The sequence below is a fragment of the Pleurodeles waltl genome, chromosome 4_2 (assembly GCF_031143425.1).
Source record: "Pleurodeles waltl isolate 20211129_DDA chromosome 4_2, aPleWal1.hap1.20221129, whole genome shotgun sequence".
NCBI lineage: Eukaryota > Metazoa > Chordata > Amphibia > Caudata > Salamandridae > Pleurodeles > Pleurodeles waltl.
In genome coordinates this window covers 506,866,984-506,885,366 of record NC_090443.1, presented here as the reverse complement: position 1 = coordinate 506,885,366, position 18,383 = coordinate 506,866,984, and the positions used below count along the sequence as shown (strand labels likewise).

Sequence of the window (18,383 nt, the reverse complement as noted above, 5' to 3'; positions counted from 1 at the left end):
TATCCTCTAGGCGAGAACCTAAAGCAAAAGATTTTGAAGCCATGGCACCTCGAGTAGAATGAGCACCAAATCTGGAAACATCAATTCCTGCTTCATTCAAAAGCCAACTAATCCATCTGGTCAAAGTAGCTGAGGAAACAGGGTGATAAGGTTTAACTAAGGAAATCAACAATTGACCACCCATATCAGAACGAAATTCTTCTGTACTTACCTCGTAAGCCTTGAGACATTGTACAACACAAAGCTTGGGATTGTCCACAAAACTGGGATAAGAAACTGATCTCAAGTTACACTTGGTACGCCTTGAAATAGAAAAAGTAACTCCCTCTGGAGAAAAAACCCTCCCTGCTAAGTCCAGGGCCCAAACATCCGACACCCTTTTACCAGAGATTAAACATAATAACATAGTAAGCTTGGCAGAAAGCTGTTTTCTAGAAAGGAACCTATTAGCTGGCTAAGACTCCAAAAAACGAAGAACAACCTTTACGTCCCAAAGGGTAGAATAATGAAAGCGAGGAGGATTAGATAACCTGATACCCCTCAACAGTTTGCACACAATGGGAAGCTCACCCACTGGCCTACCCTCAATGGGTAAGTGCCCTGTTGATATAGCCGACCAATAGTTATTCATCGATCTATAAGCCAAACCAGACGAAGCTAAAGAGGATAAGAAATTTAAGACCAAACTGCAATCCGCTGAAGAAGGATCTGCATTCTGTGCCCTACACCAAGCGCTCCATCGGTTCCAAACAGAAGCAAATCTCCTATGCGTACTGGCTGACCAGGCTCCCGCAATGAAGGCGGAAGATTCCTGTGAAAGGCATGGGAGCTTCCATCTTTCCCTGAAAGACGCCACCCCACCAAGGACAACTGACCCGAGAGGACAAGCGGATGAGGAAGATTGTGACGAAGGTGACGAGAATGCCAATCTGCTACCGAATTGCTGCTCCCTGGCAGGTACTCCGCTATCACCGAGATACTGTGTTTCAGGCAGACATGCCAAAAATCCTTGGCAATCTCTGCTAGAATGCGAGATCTGGTCCCAGCCCCCAACTTATTGACACATCTCACTGCTGAGATATTGTTCATACAAAGAAGAATGTAACAGTTAGTTTTGAGTGGGGACAGACTCTTGATTGCAAAGGAACCCGCTAGAAGCTCCAGACAATTGAGTAGGTTAAGCTCCGACCTGGACCAACGGCCCCCAGTGGAGACTGATTCGCAACGGGCTCCCCAACCCCACAGGCTGGCATTGGACTCTATCACAATCTCAGGGGAAGAGCTGAAAATAGCCCTGCCTTTCCACGCCTCCATGTGGTCTAACCACCAATTCATCTCTGAACGAGCCTCCTCTGAAAGGGGAACCTGGTCCGCATAGTTGAGACCCATCTGCAGTTGGGAAATCTTTAACCTCTGGAGGGCTCTGTAATGTAGAGGACCTGGAAAAATCGCCTGGATCGAAGAAGATAGCAGGCCCACCATGCGGGCAATCACCCTCAATTATATAGTCTGTCTGGACAGCAGCAATCTCAATTTCCTCTTGATTGAATGAATCTTTTGAGGGGGAAGAACTAGCTGAGACCGAATGGAGTTGATCTGGAAGCCCAGAAAATCCATCTGCTGAGCCGGAATTAGGACCGACTTCTGGACATTGATTATAAACACCAGTCTTTGAAGCAGGGAAATGGTCTAATCTAGATGAGAAAGGAGGAGACGAGTGTCCTGAGCCATAATGAGAATGTCGTCTAGATAAATTATGAGACGTACACTTCGAGAACGAAGGTACTCTACCGCTGGTCGCATTACCTTTGTGAAGCACCAAGGAACTGACGAGTATCCAAATGGGAGAACCTTGTACTCGTAACAGAGGCCCTCCCACAGAAATTGAAGGAACCTTCGGTGGGGAGGGAATATAGGAACGGTTAGATAAGCATCCTTGAGGTCTAAACGAACCATCCAATCTCCCTCCTGGAGGATGTCCCTCAACAAGAGGATACCCTCCATCTTGAAGTGTCGATAAACTAAGAAACCGTTGACCTCTTTTAAGTTCAGAACCAGATGCGACCCCCCTCCTTTCTTGCTTACAAGAAAAACAGGACTGAGAAAACCGGAAGGGTGCTTTGAGGTCTTGACAATAGCTCCTTTTGCCAACAGCGCAGAGACTTCGGCGGAAATGAAACTGCGCTCTTGTAGGGAAAAATATGTTGGATGGGGAGGAACATACTGGACAGGGGACTCGTAAAATTTGAGCTTGAAACCCTGAATGGTCTGGAGGACCCAGGCATTGTAAGTAATTTTGCACCACTCTTGCAGAAAAACCCCTGTCCTGCCCCCAAAAATGACCTCTGAATTTAGTACCAGGCTCACCTGTAGATCCTGCCTCCTGGGAGAAGGATTGGTTGCCCCTGGACCTTTCTCTGCAGAATCTGGAGCGGCCCGCTCTTGGGTGGCAGGGGTAGAAAATAGAGGCGGGGGTCATACTCCTGGAAACTGCCTCAACCCTGGTGGCAGTACCCACGTTGAGGGCCTTGATGGTTGAAGCGGCTGAAGGCACGCCCTCTGTAGCGTCTGGCCCCTCAAAAAAGTGGACGAAGGACCCTCTTAATAGAACCTTGGGCCATGTCCAAATTTATATATGTTGCAACAAATTTCGAAAGTTCCTTTAGGAAAGGGGAGCCAAACAATAAGCCCTGAGCCATGGGACCTGATTCAGAAGTAGCGAGGTCTGCTAACTTGGGGTCCAGTTTAATCAAAATGGAGCGACGATGCTCCGAAGAGTTCTCTTTGGGGGCCCAACCCACCAAAACATCAGGGTTAATGGCCTCGCCTGACTCCTTGCCCTGAAATGCCATTTCTAAAATCTTAGTCAAAGGACCTGACACGTCTAACAGCTTATCCTGACAACCCTGCCAGGCGCGATCAATGCCCTTCTTAGGGTCTTTAGAGGACTTCTTCAAGAATGTGACAAGGGTAGGATCCAACTCCGGAGTCTCTGTTACTTTAGAGGAGAAATCCGGTCAGGGGCATTCAGATTGCAATCTGGATCTAACTTCTTTATCGAATCCATGTCTAATGTGGTATTCCACATAATCTGCCACTTCAGAGGGGGGCACCCATAAGGAAGAACAAGGATGGAAAATGTCTTCCGGCTCAAAGGTTAAGACCTTAGGAGTAGGCAGAGGATCCTCCTGATGAGGAGACTTCTTTTTGCGTTTACGGGGAGTGTCATCCCCTGTCTAGGATCAATGGTCTGAGGAAGAAGAAGCCAGAACTTCTCTGGACTTAGTCTTTTGAGAGGACGCATTATAGTTGTGCTTTTTAGCCATGGCCCTGATAAGGCTTTCAAAATCCGCAGCATGCGGGTTATGGCTCTGTTGGAGTGATTGGGAACCACCAGACAGGGAGGGTTCTTTTATTGACTGGACGCCCGAAGGGGCAACCCATCCCTGCTGCTCTGCAAAACCAATCAGGTGATGTTTAATGGGTCTGATCGCCTGTGCCAAGGCTTGATTAACAGTATGACGCACTCCAGCATCCAAAGCATAAACCAAATCTTGCTCAAAGGACCCAGCAGAATCATCCAAGTGTTATTCGTCATTAGCCTGGTCTTCATAGCCAGCCATGCTATAAACAGCAGATAGGGCTCAAAGGAGCAATAATTCTGAAAAAAGTAGGCAGAACACCAACCCTAAATACAATGGGTTCATATAAATGAATACAACCAGAAAAAATATATGTGGTGTCCTAAATAAATCTAAAGTAATTAGGATGTGGAGGGAGCTGCCCTACAGAGAAGAAAAAAGCCAGGCCCAGCCTGAATAATAATCTTTTTCAACCCCAGAATCTATTTCTGGGGTGTAACACGGAGAGCAATGCAGGCTGAGAGACGATCGCACGTGCCTCGTTGTGTTGGAGGAGAAAAACACTTGGCAACGCAAGTGTGTGAAAATTAACTTTCAGAAGCCTGGAAATAGAAAGAGGACTGTGTGGCAAAGCCGCGCGTCCTAGCTCCCCTGCTCCCGCTCCACAGACTACAGGAGGTGGACCGAGCAGACGCTCCCGGGAGGGAATAACCGCTCCCAGAATAGAAACATCTCTAATGACAGTAAACAAAACAGCGCTGGAGGCGTGAGAATACAAATGTATAAGCAACTGAAGTAAAGGATGAAGCTACTGGCTACGAAGCAGCAAAGAAAGAGGAGAGGAATTATGTGAGGCAGCGTTTTATAGGGGGTCCTCCACCATGGTCATCACGTGTTGATGGGACTTTTGGGATTTGTAGTTTTTTCCTGTTTTTATTTTGATTGGCTGCTGTTGTAAAATAAAGCATAGAAAGAGAAGTATAATCTGAGCCTCTGGTCCTGACATAGAATGTAAACTTTCTGTTCTGGCCAGCGAGGTCATTTTTCAATTAGTGTTGGCTTCATGCCAAGAGTTGGCTTTGTGAAAATCAGTCTGGTAACTCGTTATTAGAAGCATTTCACAACTAGGGCAATCAATCAGGGATGTAACTTTTAGAATAATGATGTCGCAAAAACGAATCATACCACTAAAGCAAGCAGCCGTGCTGCCATTACAATATTTTGCTGAGCCTCTATAATAGAAAATATGTTCGCATGGATGGCTTAAATATTAAGGAAGTGTTCGTGTGCAATACTGTTATGCTTTCAATCACGCGGGGAGCAGTTTAGGGGCTTGCTCCGTTTACAGACCGGAAATTATGTCAGACCTACAGTGGAGGAATTAGGAGGCTGTAAAGAACAGTTGAACGCAAGCCAACAAATGGTGAGCGACAGGCGGGCTCCAAGCTCTTTTCTAACTACAACAGCATCTCGCAATGCTATTGCAAGCTCCACGCAAAAAAAAAAAAAAAGTTGGCCGCTGTCCTGCCACGCTTTTACCAGCACGACGCTTACTGTTTCCGATTGTCTGTCTTTGATGTTTGTACAGGAAGCAGACCTTCCTTGTGATTCCTGTTCCGGGTTCAAGGAAGTCCCATTCTGCTTCCTGTGCCCCATGTGAAATTCAACGTGGGGCACTCTTACGAGCTATCATGGTGAAAAAAGGGGCAGTGGGAGAGACCGGCGAGGCCCGGCCACGGCGCATTAAAAAATCCAAAAAGCACAAACTGGATGCAGAAGAAGTTACAGCTTCGCCAGGGCCGGCGTATGCAGTTGGGCAGGTAGCGGGCAGCCTGCGAGGAGGGGCAGATGGAAGCAGCCCTGGCCCGCTAGCATCGCTCTTTAGCTCTAGTGCAGCAAACCTATTTACTCCCATCTACGTGCCGGCGCCGCCCGCTCCAAGAAGGGATCCCGTTTCTGGTACCACTCCCCGTGTTAGGTCTGCTGCAGATGTCCAGACGCCCACGCCTAAAAAGCCTAAAGTCCTTCCCGCCTCCGAGCTGCGGGTGTCTACCAGAGAGGGTCCCTTGGAAGAAGCTGATCTCCAGGAGGAGCAGCGGGCGCAACAGATCCGGCAAAAGCGAAAGGAGCGGCGGTTGCAACGGGCCGGAGAAACAGAAGACGAGGTTGATTGCTCCACGAAGCAACAGCGCCCCAGGAACAAGGCAGAGGAACGGATCAAAGACAAGCGCACTGTCTTTGTGGGCAATCTGCCGGTCTCTTTTACTAAGCAGGCACTGCGGGTTCTTTTTAAAGATTACGGGGCCATTGAGTCTGTCCGCTTCCGTTCGGTGGCCCGTGCAGAACCCACCCTCAACCGCAGAGTAGCTGCGATTCAGCGCCAAGTTCACCCTAAGCGTAAGAGCATCCACGCCTATGTTGTTTTCAAGGAAGAGGCAGCCGCCGGTTTGGCCGTAGCCCGCAATGGGGCCCAGGTGGAGGGTGGCTTCAATATCAGAGTGGACCGAGCCTCTGGCAGCCGCAGCCACGACAACCGACGCTCAGTCTTTGTGGGCAACCTGCCTTATGATATAGAGGACCAGGTTCTTCGTGACCATTTTGAAGAGTGTGGGGAGGTAGTGGCTGTGCGGGTTATTCGCGACAGGGAGACCGGGGTGGGCAAGGGCTTTGGATATGTCCTTTTCGAGGAGGCAGATGGCGCTCAACTGGCCCTAAAGCTGGACGGTTCAGTGCTGATGGGCAGGAAAATGCGAGTGAAACGGTGTGTTCAGAAGGACGGGGCACCTCGTACTGGGCCGAATAATTTCACCGGTGCCAAACATAAGTTCGATTCGCCCGCAAAAGACAGAAAAAAACGTCCTACGTTAAAGCAGGGAAAGAAGGTGGAAAGGAGTAAATCCAAAAATATTGGGCATCAGCGAGTTTCTAAGAAGAAACCATAGACTTATTTCACCGCTGTGTATTAGTCCGATGATGTTATATGATTTCCACCGAATAAACACAAATGCAAAGTTAATTTGCGAATCAGCATGCCTTGTGTGGAGCGAAGCTGTCTAGATTTTTAAACATATGGTATATTTTTACCAGAGAAGTTGGAAACATACGTGGTTAGTTGAAATTTGAGTCAGGTTTAAATTAATGATTAGGAGCATGGATATAATTACCCTAATATCCAGAATTGAGATTAAGAACGTTTAGAGACAACGCCGAATGTAAAGGTTCTAATTAAGAAAGGGTCAATTTAATAATAGGAGAAAGGGTTGGGATGTGCGAGATCCTGGGTTAAATTGAATCCTGGGCTTGGGGTAATGTTGTGGATGAATTTCCAGGATCAAATGGTTAAGGGCATGGTTTAAGTGAGATTAAGATTTGGGCACAGTCCAAGGGTTATGTATGTATGCACTATTCTATTAGCGCAGTCTTAATCAAAATGCAGTGAGGCCCTGCCCATGGTCACCGACAAACATACAATTAACTCGTTTTAGGGAAGGTGGATGGTTTTTGGTGGCAGTGTTCTTTAATTCACTGTGCTGTGTTTTTTTTAAAGAGAGACATCTTCAGATCTTTCCTAAATTGAGGCAGTGTTGGGCATCCCTAATAGGTACAGGGACGGTGCTCCAGATCCTGTACACATACTGGAAAGGGTTTGCGGCCATTTCTTTTTTGCACTTTAGTCTGCAGGCTCATGGGGTCCTAGCTTCTGATGTACCGAGAACCACCAGAGAATCTGGAGGTGATGGGCATCTTTTGGGACCTGAAAGTGCCCATGTGAACAGTGGTGTAGGTTGGAAAGATAGGATGAAAACCAATGGTGAACATTGCTAGTGAATCCCATTGGAATCTCCACATTGTGAATGAAGATAGAACGGTCAATTACGTTGAATGCAACTCAGAGGTCCAGCACTATCAAGAGGGACAGGTCACCTTCACCTATAGTCACAAGGGCATCTACAACATGTAAGGTAGCAGTCTCCGTGCTGCAGCTTAATCCAAAACACTAGCTGTGTTGGAGATGGTTAGCATTAATGTGATCTTAGAGTTGAACGTAAACTGACTTTTCAATGATCTTGCAGAAGAATGGTGAGTGAATAATGGACTGCTAGTTGGCAAGATCATCAGGGTGTAGTGTCAGTTTATTTAGAAGTCAGAGGATCTGGCATGATTTGAGAGCTTTTGTCAAGATGCTGTGAGTAATGGGGGTATTGTTGATGATGAAGTAGGTGTGAAAGAGTGGCCCCAGATTGATCTTTAATGAAGGACAAGGGTAAGACACAATCTTCATAGGCAGAGTGTTGAGGGAGGAAAGCATGTCAGTATTATTTGCAAGAGACAGGACTTTGAATATTGACCAGTGTGAGATTCTACGGGAGGGGGTGGAAGTAAGCATCAGAGCAAGATGGGTGTTGTCACTGTGGTTTTGGATTGGTAGTGGGCTACACTTCTTGCACCATAAGTTATCTATTAGAATGGTGAAAGAGTGACACACTAAGCGCAACATCATTATAAGTGGTCTGCACAGTAAAAATTGTATATTGTAGGGATCCTATGACTAGTGTATTATTTTTGTACCAATCCAAGGTGCCCTTCATGTTGCCTCTAAATGTAATGACCACCTTGCAATGGTAATGTAATGTTTTTAAATCCTCGGGCATGTTTATAATCAGTGGGATGCACGCACTGCAGAAGAAATAAGCTACAAGAAAGCAGATGGGCGGATGAGATGCTGTGTTTTTTTTTATTTATTTAAGGCAAAATTCTCCTAAGAATGGAGAAAATTGAAAACTAAAGGACCGGTCCACCAGTGCTGGAAGTAAATCCCACTAATTCTTAAGTGGAACTTCGTAGATAATTAGAAGAAAAGCAGTCACTCACAGGTCAATAAAGCCAATAGCTGGAATGGGCCAACCCTCTGCCCCACTCAGTCTTTTTACCCCCAGGATTTGTTAGAGGGTGTAACCAATAACAAAAGCCTTGCCTAATACAGTGATCTTAGATCAGGGATCTTCATCCTTTTCAGTAATAAGAGCTTCTTCTATTGAATGGAAATCACCCTGAGCTTCTAATATTATTGGTGTTGACTACACCAGACCAGAATAAATTAGTAGTCAACAAATGCAACATTAGCAGCAGTGACCACCTCAGCGCAGGGTTGCCAGCAGTAACACACAAAAATATTTGAGATGCCTCTACATGGGTAATGCATAACAGCAATAGCTCCAAAGCCAGCGACAACAAGGTAATAATATTAATTAGTCCCCATTGTTTTATATTCATCAGTCAAGTATTAGATTTAAATATTTTGGGGAAATTGAGATGAAAATGTGGATATTTTAAGAACTCTGACACAATTTTCTATTTTAGTATAAATTCATATTAATTCAACCAAACAAAAGCTTCCATTTTAATGGACCGGGCTGCATTCAGAAAAGCTACTCAGAGCTGGAAAGGTACCAGTAGCTCCCATTTTACTATTTGGAGAAACCTTGCTTCGAGATTACAATGTAAAGAGAAAACTGTCTACAGGCTTTAATATAGTTTAATAACAATTATCCTTTAATGGTATTTTTTCCGTCAACATGTTTTCTTTTTACCATAAATGTCACAGCTAGTACCCTTTTTGTGTCTTTTCAGAATTAGCATATCAGACCTATGGAATTTAACATTACTTTTCCCAATGAACGACTCAGAACTACATCCTTGATCATGGCCTTGTCACCACAACCTACTCAAACCTACTGAATTGGGCACAAACCTACCCAAAAGGCAATACAAGCACTCCTTTAATGTGGAAAAAACAGCTTCTGCACAGCTTGTAGTGAAAGATCAACAAATGAGCTGAACCTCAGTCCCTCTGAGTGCTGATACGTATACCCATTCTAGCGATCACATAAGATCCTGCAACAACAGCATTTGTAGACTTAAAATAGTCATGGTGGTTAAGTGTAGCTGAAAGACCGCTTTCAAGGTCCGTTATTTCAGACTTATTTTCTACAATACATACAGTGAGCTTTTGGTCAGCCATCTCGTCGTGATTCGATGACTTTTTTTTTTGTCTAATTCAGTTCGATGCAACTGATTCTATGGCCTTCCGCCCTTTTCTATTTTTTTGTCCTGCTCGTGGAGCATAGCTTCTTTGCTATCGTTCTGATTTGTCAAGTTGTAGCCTTCTGTCACTGAGATCAGGGTTGTGTTTTTTTTTTTTTTTACTTTTGTGTTGTAACATTTGGTAAAAGCCCATCCTTGACTTTCCTTGCTCTCCTCTCCTCTGTCTGCCCTCTTACTTAAGCTTCCCACCACTGCCTGCTAGTCTTGCCTGGCAGGTGCATTTTGCTACAAGGGTGTTCATTTTACCTGGCTATCTGTTGTTTCTCTGTTTTCCTAATTTAAATTTATTTGTACGAGGGCACAGTAGCTACACCGCCTGCTAGACCTCTTCCATACCTTTTTTCTTAATGTACTGTTCCAAATCTTCCATACTACAACTTGGAAATGTAAATTAATAAAATATAACAACAAAACTCCAGGTGCCGACTAGTGCACAAACATGTGGCTATCTGATTGGTGAAAGAAAAGCATAGGAAATGACAGTCGTTTTTCATCCACATTTTAAAGGTGGGATTAATTGTTTTGGGTAATACTAATCTTTGACGATGTAAAAGCTATACCAGTCAAGTCTTGTAAATCTGCTGTCGTCATAAATGTACTACTCTTAACCAAATTATTACTTTCTTGGAGGAAAAAAGAATGAACAATCCATTACGTTGTGGTTAGGGACCATGGTAAGGCGATGGATGTTCTAGAGTTTAAAAGGCTCATATTCTATGACCTTGGAGCTGCCATCTTTTTAGAGAAAGGCCACCTTACATCTCCACTGGCCATAAAATTCTAACTCCACTGTACTGGTGCAGTGGAACACACCCCAGCCAAAATGTTAGGAGGGTTGCAGCTCCTCTTTTTAGCCACCTGTAAAAATTGAGGAGACAGGTGAAATGCGGCCATTCCGTTCACACTCCTTGTTTACCTGGGTTCCTGTCTTTCGTCAAGACACCTATAAGACCCTCAACACAGCACCACGTTTGTTTAGAGAAACTAGTCTTTTGCAGCATGCTGTTGGATCTTCACTTCAACACAGGCAACACACATTCTGTACATCACCATAGGACTAGTCGGCTGGCCTCAGAACCCTGTCTTACTGATCAGCTCCTGCATCAGGACACTGTCAACAATGTATGAACTTTACTCCCATTCCCTACTCTAGTGCTACTGCCTGAGGTGCTACTCAGGCATTGTTGAACACTGTCTCATTTATACACAGCCTAGGGAAAACTGCCTCACACCACAGAGCCTCTAACAGGAACATTTTACAAAAAAGTACACCTTTCACATTTGCATTTGAAGTTCATCAAGGTACACAGTGGAAGAACTTACCTCCCAGAACAGCCCTTGTGGCCCTGACTTCAGGAAAACTCATGGGACTTCCCCCTCCACATGCATTGTATGTGCCCTAAACAGGGAACTCCATACAACCGCTCCATTCAGACCTTGTTTTCATTGCAAAATTTCTATGTGGGGAAAAAAAACCTCACTGCAGACCCTTTGTTTCAATTTGCATGGAATTTCAAGCGAATTGTTTTCCCATCTCACCCAGCGGTCGTGGTGCGCCTGGGAAAAGCAAACAGTGCACGCTATCTTTCCTGTGCCTCATTAGTACCTACAACATCAGGGAAACCCTAGAGAATTCCTTTCGTCCTCCTCTGTGCTGTACCAGTGACAAAAGCAGGAAAACGTAAGGAAGTTTCTTCAAGCGTCCTTGTTCAGTGACCTGTGAAGCAGGGAGACCATGTCAAAACCTCCACCTACCCACAGGCTCGTGGTCCCTGATGTTTAAACTGGCATCAAAATGTCTTTTGAGATCAGACTCTGGCCCAGTCCTTAGACCCCATAGCATCAAGATACAGGTTTGTGAACTAGTTGTGAATTGACAAGGAAGCCCAAACAGAGCCCAATAGTCTTTTTCTCAGGGTTAGTGGAGTCCAGAACTTGGTCTGTGATCTTCTGAAGCACCCACTCGGTCCCTGGCAGCTGGGTCTGAACCCTGCACTGACAACGGCAATTTCTTTATTTTTAGTTCAGAAGGGGGGGTGGGGGTGTTTGGGGCCCCTGGCATGTAAGCCTGAGGTTAGGGTTTGCTCACTTCATGCTTTTGAGGCCTTTTATTTTCCAAGATGCAAGGATCATGCACAGAGTCTTGTAATGGTGGGTGCAACAGACATTTTTCTATTGCAGCTAGCCAGTCTGCATATGGGTTCGTGAACATCATATGGGTCTTTTAAACAGAAAAGGAAGAAGGGAGGAAAAGCTCCCTGATCCAGTTAGAATTTTTTGGTTAGTCTGTCAGCTATCTGCCTGCAAGCTGATGATCACAATAGCACTACAATTTAGCCGTTCAAAGCCCTTCTGCATGTTTTGTAACTATAATTTCTCAAAAACGACTAAATAGACTTTCACCAAATCAAGCAAAGTATCTTATCTGTGTAAAGTTCTACTTTCGTGTCAAGTTTGGTGAAATTCATCCAGCCTGTTTTTGTGTATGTTTTTTTGCTGTAGTGTAGTGCAATTACCATATGGGAGTTCAAATGTTAAATGCTAATTATTTTTATCTGTTTTTTTCATCTTCAAATCAGATCTATGCAAAACGTGACATAAAAGCTAGCCATTTTCGCCTTTTTTTATTAGAAACTTGCATGCATGTTTGCGAGATGAAAGTGATAACACAGACCTAACTTGTGTGAAATAAATGACAAGAAAACCTCTTTCCAAAAGGTAAACGGGAATAAAGCTGAAGTCCTAACAGCATATAGGCTACAGCCATTACAGTCTGGAAAACTGACACATCTCCTTTATAGAAGTATGCAACACTAGCATCCCACCAAGCCTTATCAGTGACAGTTGTCTCAGTTCTGTTTTATTCTGGTATATTTAAAAACTTTGTTGAGCATTGACCTCAGCCCTTTTTTTTCATTTAAAACCCTTTGGTTTTGTGATTTGCTCATCATTGTCAGTGACTGGAAGTGTTTTTCTTTATTTCTTTATTTCTTTATTTTTCAGTTTTCCACAGTGTATGCCTTTTATGAAATGCCCCTCGGGTAGCGGAAAAAGACAGAAAACAGTCTTCATGATATGCATTGTAAATCAGCCAGATTCATATCTAGATGAATGCCAACATTGTCTGCAGATGTCTTGAGGAACAGACAGCAAATTAGACTGCATGACAAGCAGGAAGATTTGATGCATGATGAATCCATCCCTGCAAGATCAGAAACCCATGAAGAAGGGACTTGTATCTTGACTCAGACCACACTGAAAATTCCTTAAGGGGAGATGGAAGAACAGACATAACGAACACCACTGAACCTGTTAAAAGTTGAGAACCATTATGTTTAAAATGGGTATAATGGCTACCTGTTAGTCTATGAGAGCTGATTTCTTTGCTAAAGAACATTCAGCATCAAAAAGGACAAGGCAATCAACATCAAAGGAGCTGTCAATGCTGAAGTGTGGTATGACTTTGAAACAGTTGCTGTTGTTTAAATAATGCCACCTGTCAGCATCATAGTTGAATAAGCTGAAGTTTCCCTATGGCTTTCAGTTCAGAGTAATCTAAAGTGTTCTCACTGACTAGAAGAAGATAGTCTGGTAGAGGAATTCTGAGTCCCACCTTTGCATACATTGCTATGTTCCGTGATTTCCCTCTTATGACATCTGTGCCTTTATGCTCAACTTTGCCTCTGGTTCTACCTGTGTACTCGACTTTTAGTCCTCCAGTCTGGGCTACTCCCACCAATACTTTGCCTTTGTGAAGGGCACCCACTTCTCCAAGGGCATCTTGCACCTTCACCAACAGCACACCTCTCTTCCCTACTCCAGGTTCTGCAAAGGCAGCTCCTTCTCATCTCCAGAAATAAGACTGGCCTCCTGAGCAGGATCCTGTTTCTACAAATAGATCAACAGCCTGATTTCTCTATCATTTCTGTGACCAGGAAGTATCCTGATTCTCCTTATGTGGTCCCTCCAGACAAAGAGAATAAGAGGTTGATTTCTGTGATCGGAAATATTTGGGACATATTTAAGGCATCAGTAAAAGCAGCAAGAACGTTTAGGCATTTGTAGCAGGTCACTGTGGGATTCGCTTCTGAGGTTTGCAGCCAAGCTATTGTGACAGTGAAGAATTCTTAAATGAGTGGATTATGGAGTTTAACTAAACCATTAGTGCTGCAGCAGATTCATCAGACTTGGCAGCTCATGACTATTGCCATATATTGGCAATTAGACATCCTTCCTGGCTCTGCCTCATTGCTCTCAAATGAAAAGATTCTTCATCTTTCTCATTCCAGCAACTCTTCAGAACTCATGCCAACAAAGACATGCAAAATATGACATCTGAGATGGAAACACTTAAGGCAGTATAATTAGAGAAAAAGTAGGGCACATGAGTGCTGCTACTACTAGGACAAAGCTCAACTTTCTCTGCCCTCAGCTATGTCAACAGCAAAGACAGTCCATACCAGCCATAGAGGCCATTGCAGAAGAGAAAGGGCAGTCAGAACCATCCTCAGCATAGCTTTTCTTTTTTAAGACCACTTTTTATTGACCCATACAAGACAGAGCACAGTATACATGTATAAATACAAGTGTGGTAGGGAGTACTAAAGAGCCAGAAGAATAAGTTACTTACCTTCAGTAACGCTTTTTCAGGTGGATACAGTTACTACCTGTGGATTCCTCACCAAAAGAATTCTCCCCTCGCGCCAGCCTCGACGGATATTTATTCTAGCTCTGCACGTCGACGATGACGTCACAATCGCCCGACTCCACGCGACGCCACATGACGTCATCCAGGCAATAAGAGGCCCTCGTCGACATGCAGACGTCAGTTATCACCATTTTGTACGTGCCATAGAGGCGAACAGGTTAAACCTAAAGAGTACACATTCATCCAGAATAGATGAAAAATAAAAACATTTAATATAAAACTCAATAAAAACCACAGTTACGAATGCTCAATCCGAGACAGAAATAAATATATATATATATGTACAATTCCAGTCCAAAATGTCCTTTTCACTATTTTAACTTGCAAAGGAAAAGTATATACAATGAAAACAACCATAAGCATCTGAAAGCTATATACATATATATACAAGTCCAAGGATGCGCACCCAAAGAGATATTGGCTTGACCAGTCAGGCAACGGGGAGGTGGGTGGGATCGTGAGGAATCCACAGGTAGTAACTATCCACCAGAAAAAGCGTTACCGAAGGTAAGTTACTTATTCTTCTGATGGATACACCTACCTGTGGATTCCTCACCAAAAGAATTGAGTCCCCAAGCAGTATAACCTCCTGTGGTGGGTGCCCGAATGGTCAAACCAAGAAATCGGTAGGAAAGCCGCCTTGGTCCTCAACACCACTTTGTCCTTGAAGAAGGAAAGGAATGGGGTTTCTACAGTTAGAGCCTGAAGCTCACTAACCCTTCTGGCAGATGTTATTGCCACTAGGAAAACAGTTTTAAATACTAGGAGCCGTAAAGAACAAGAGTGCATGGGTTCAAACGGGGCCCCCATAAGAAAAGTTAACACCAAATTAAGGTCCCACTGAGGCATAACGAATGGCGTGGGCGGCTACTTATTAGTAAGTCCCTTTAGAAACTTTAAAACAATTGGTGACTTAAAGAAGGATGGTTGATCAGGAAGGCACAGAAAAGCAGATAGTGCAGACAGATAACCCTTAACAGTGGCAACTGAAAAACCTTTCTGTGCTAAATAGAGTGCAAATGACAAAATGTCAGATAAACCAGCTTTTAAAGGATCTAAACTATTCTCTCCACACCAGCTTGTAAACTTAGCCCAACGATTCGCATAGATTGACTTGGTGGAGTGTCGCCTGGCCGATAGAATAACTTCCACCACATCCGGATGGAGAGAAAAGGAACTCAGATTGCCCGTTCAATCTTCAGGCATGAAGATGCAGGCTCTGGAGGTAGAATCTGCCCCTGCGACTGCGAGAGGAGGTCCACCCTGCAAGGGAGACGGAGCAGAGGGCATTGAGAGAGTTGGAATAGGTCCGAATACCACACCCTTCTCGGCCAATACGGAGCTATTTAGATGACTTGAGCTCGGTCTTGGCGGATTTTCCTGAGAACTCGAGGAATCAAGGGTATGGGGGGAAACGTGTAAAGCAACTGACCCTTCCAGGACATCTGAAACGCGTCCCCCAGAGCTCCTTGCACCGGATACTGGAGGCTGCAAAACAGTGGGCACTGCACATTCTCTCGAGTTGCAAACAGATCTATTTGTGGATATCCCCACATCTGGAAGATATACAGAACTAGATGTGGATGAAGACGCCACTCGTGGTCGACCGAAATGTGTCGACTGAGAATGTCTGCACGCACATTCAGGACTCCGGCCAAATGATGTGCAATCAAGCAGATCTTGTGGTCCTGAAGCCAGGACCAGAGTCGAAGAACTTCTCTGCAGAGAAGATACGACCCCACTCCTCCCTGTTTGTTTACATACCACATTGCGGTCGTGTTGTCCGTTAGAACCTGGACTGACTGACCACGAATGGAAGGGAGGAAGACCTTGAGTGCCAGCCGTACTGCCTGCAATTCTAACAGATTGATGTGTAATTTCTGTTCTACTGGAGACCAAAGGCCTTTGATCTCCAGGTCCCCCAGATGAGCTCCCCACCCTAGAGTGGAAGCATCCGTTACCACTGAGGCCACTGGTGGGGGAAGCGAGAACAGCCTTCCTTGAGACAGGTTGTCGACCGCTGCCCACCATTGAAGATCCACTGCAGTGTCTCTGGAGATCTTTATCGAGTCCTCGAGATCCCCTTTGTGCTGAAACCACTGCCTGCGGACGCACCACTGGAGAGCCGTCATGTGCCAGCGTGCATGTGTGACCAACAGTATGCAAGAAGCAAACAGACCGAGCAGACGAAGGACTTTGAGGACTGGAACTACCGCTCCATTTCGAAACATTGGAATCAAAGCCTGTATATCCTGAACCCGCTGTGGCGGAGGAAAGGCCCGATTCAATATCGTGTCCAATACTGCCCCTATGAACAGGAGGCGTTGAGAGGGCTCCAGGTGAGACTTGGGTACATTGACTGAAAACCCCAGGTCGTACAACAATTGAGTCGTCGACTGGAGATGGCACCGCACGAGCTCTGGAGTATTGGCTTTGAGCAACCAATCGTCCAGATAGGGAAACACAGCAATCCCCTTTCTTCTGAGCTCTGCCGCTACCACCGCCATCACCTTCGTGAAGACTCGAGGTGCTGAAGTAAGACCAAACGGGAGGACCGCAAACTGATAATGTTGTGATCCCACCACAAAACGGAGATACTTCCTGTGCGATCTGAGGATCGGAATATGAAAATACGCGTCCTGCAAATCGACCGACACCATCCAGTCCCCTTCGTTCAACGCCAAAAGAACCTGTGAGAGGGTCAGCATTTTGAACTTTTCCTGTTTGAGGAACCAATTCAAAATCCTCAACTCTAAAATCGGCCTTAGCCGACCATCCTTTTTGGGAATCAGAAAGTATCTTGAATAGCACCCCTGACCCCTCTCTTGCTCGGGAACCAACTCTATTGCACCTTTTTGTAATAGGGATAATACCTCCTGCTGTAACAGGAGAAGATGATCTTCCGAACAGAAGGATGGGCGGGGTGGGAGGAAATTCTCGAAAGGGAAGAGCGTACCCCTTCTTCACAATGTCGATGACCCAGGAGTCTGATGTTATGACTTCCCACATTGGAAGAAAAAGGGAAAGTCTCCCCCCTACTGGAGACGAATGGACAGGGAATGGCGGAGGACTACGGCTGCTTTCCTTGCTGCACCCCTCCCGAGGAAGAGAAAGAGGCAAAGTGCTGCAAGGTGGCTCCTCTCGTACGGACCCTGCCCCTGCCCCTGAAAGATCTGTAAGGCAGGGTAGAAGCAGTTTGCTGTGGTCCTTCAGTCTTCCTCGAAAGGAACCACAACCAAAACCTTTAAATCTGCGAAAGCCTCTAAAGGTGGATGAGGCCGAAGTCTGGAGTCCCAAGGATCTAGCTGTTGCTCTGCTCTCTTTAAAGCGTTCTAAGGCAGAGTCAGCCTTAGAACCGAAGAGCCTTTCCGAAACGGGAGATCAAGGAGCGTAGTCTGCACGTCCGTTGAGAAGCCAGATGATCTGAGCCAAGACTGCCTTCTGAAGACTATGGTCGTGCCCATAGCCCTAGCAACCGAGTCCGAAGTGTCCAAACCCGACTGGATGACTTGCGTCGCAGCCGCTTGAGCATCCGAAAAGAGTTGCAGCATCTCCTGTGATACATTAGGAAGGCCCTTTGCCTCTTCCATAAGGGCATGTATGTAACGTCCCAGTATACATGTGGCGTTAGAAGATTTCAGGGCCATACTGCACGATGAAAAAGTCTTTTTAGCAGTATGGTCCATCTTTTTCGACTCTCTATCAGCAGGAACCCCAGTGAACGAGCCAGGAGAGGATCTGGAGGAACATGATGCTTGGACCACAAGGTTCTCCGGAGTTGGTTGCCTGGAGAGAAACACCGGATCCCCAGGCGCCGTCCTGTAACGCCGAGCCACCGCCCTGTTGACTGCAGCGGTGGATACAGGCTTCATCCAAATATCCTTTATAGGGTCCAGCAGAGCCTCATTGAATGGAAGAAGAGGCTCAGCAGAAGCAGATGTTGGATGGAGGACCTCAGTCAACAAATTTCTCTTAACCTCCGCAGTGGGTAGAGTAATATCCAAAATGTCCGCAGCTTTACGAATGACCTTATGGAACGTAGCTGCCTCCTCTGTGATCTCTCCAGGAGAAGCTAGATCCCACTCCGGGGTAGTGTCCAGGCCGCTAGCTGAGTCTAGACCCTGGAAGTCACCTGAGGGCTCAACAACTTCTCCTTCCTCCAGCTGTTGCCTTGCATACTCTTCTTCTTCCAAGAGACGGAGAGCCAG

At 45.5% G+C, this 18,383-nt stretch overlaps 1 protein-coding gene across 1 annotated transcript; it reads left to right on the top strand.

Annotated features, from left to right (window-relative positions):
* The first annotated feature begins 4,964 nt into the window (after positions 1 to 4,964).
* RBM34 (RNA binding motif protein 34) lies at positions 4,965 to 6,378 on the top strand. The gene has a single exon (XM_069231996.1). The coding sequence runs from the start codon at positions 5,054 to 5,056 to the stop codon at positions 6,302 to 6,304; it is 1,251 nt and encodes a 416-aa protein (XP_069088097.1). The 5' UTR covers positions 4,965 to 5,053; the 3' UTR covers positions 6,305 to 6,378.
* Positions 6,379 to 18,383: the final 12,005 nt, after the last annotated feature.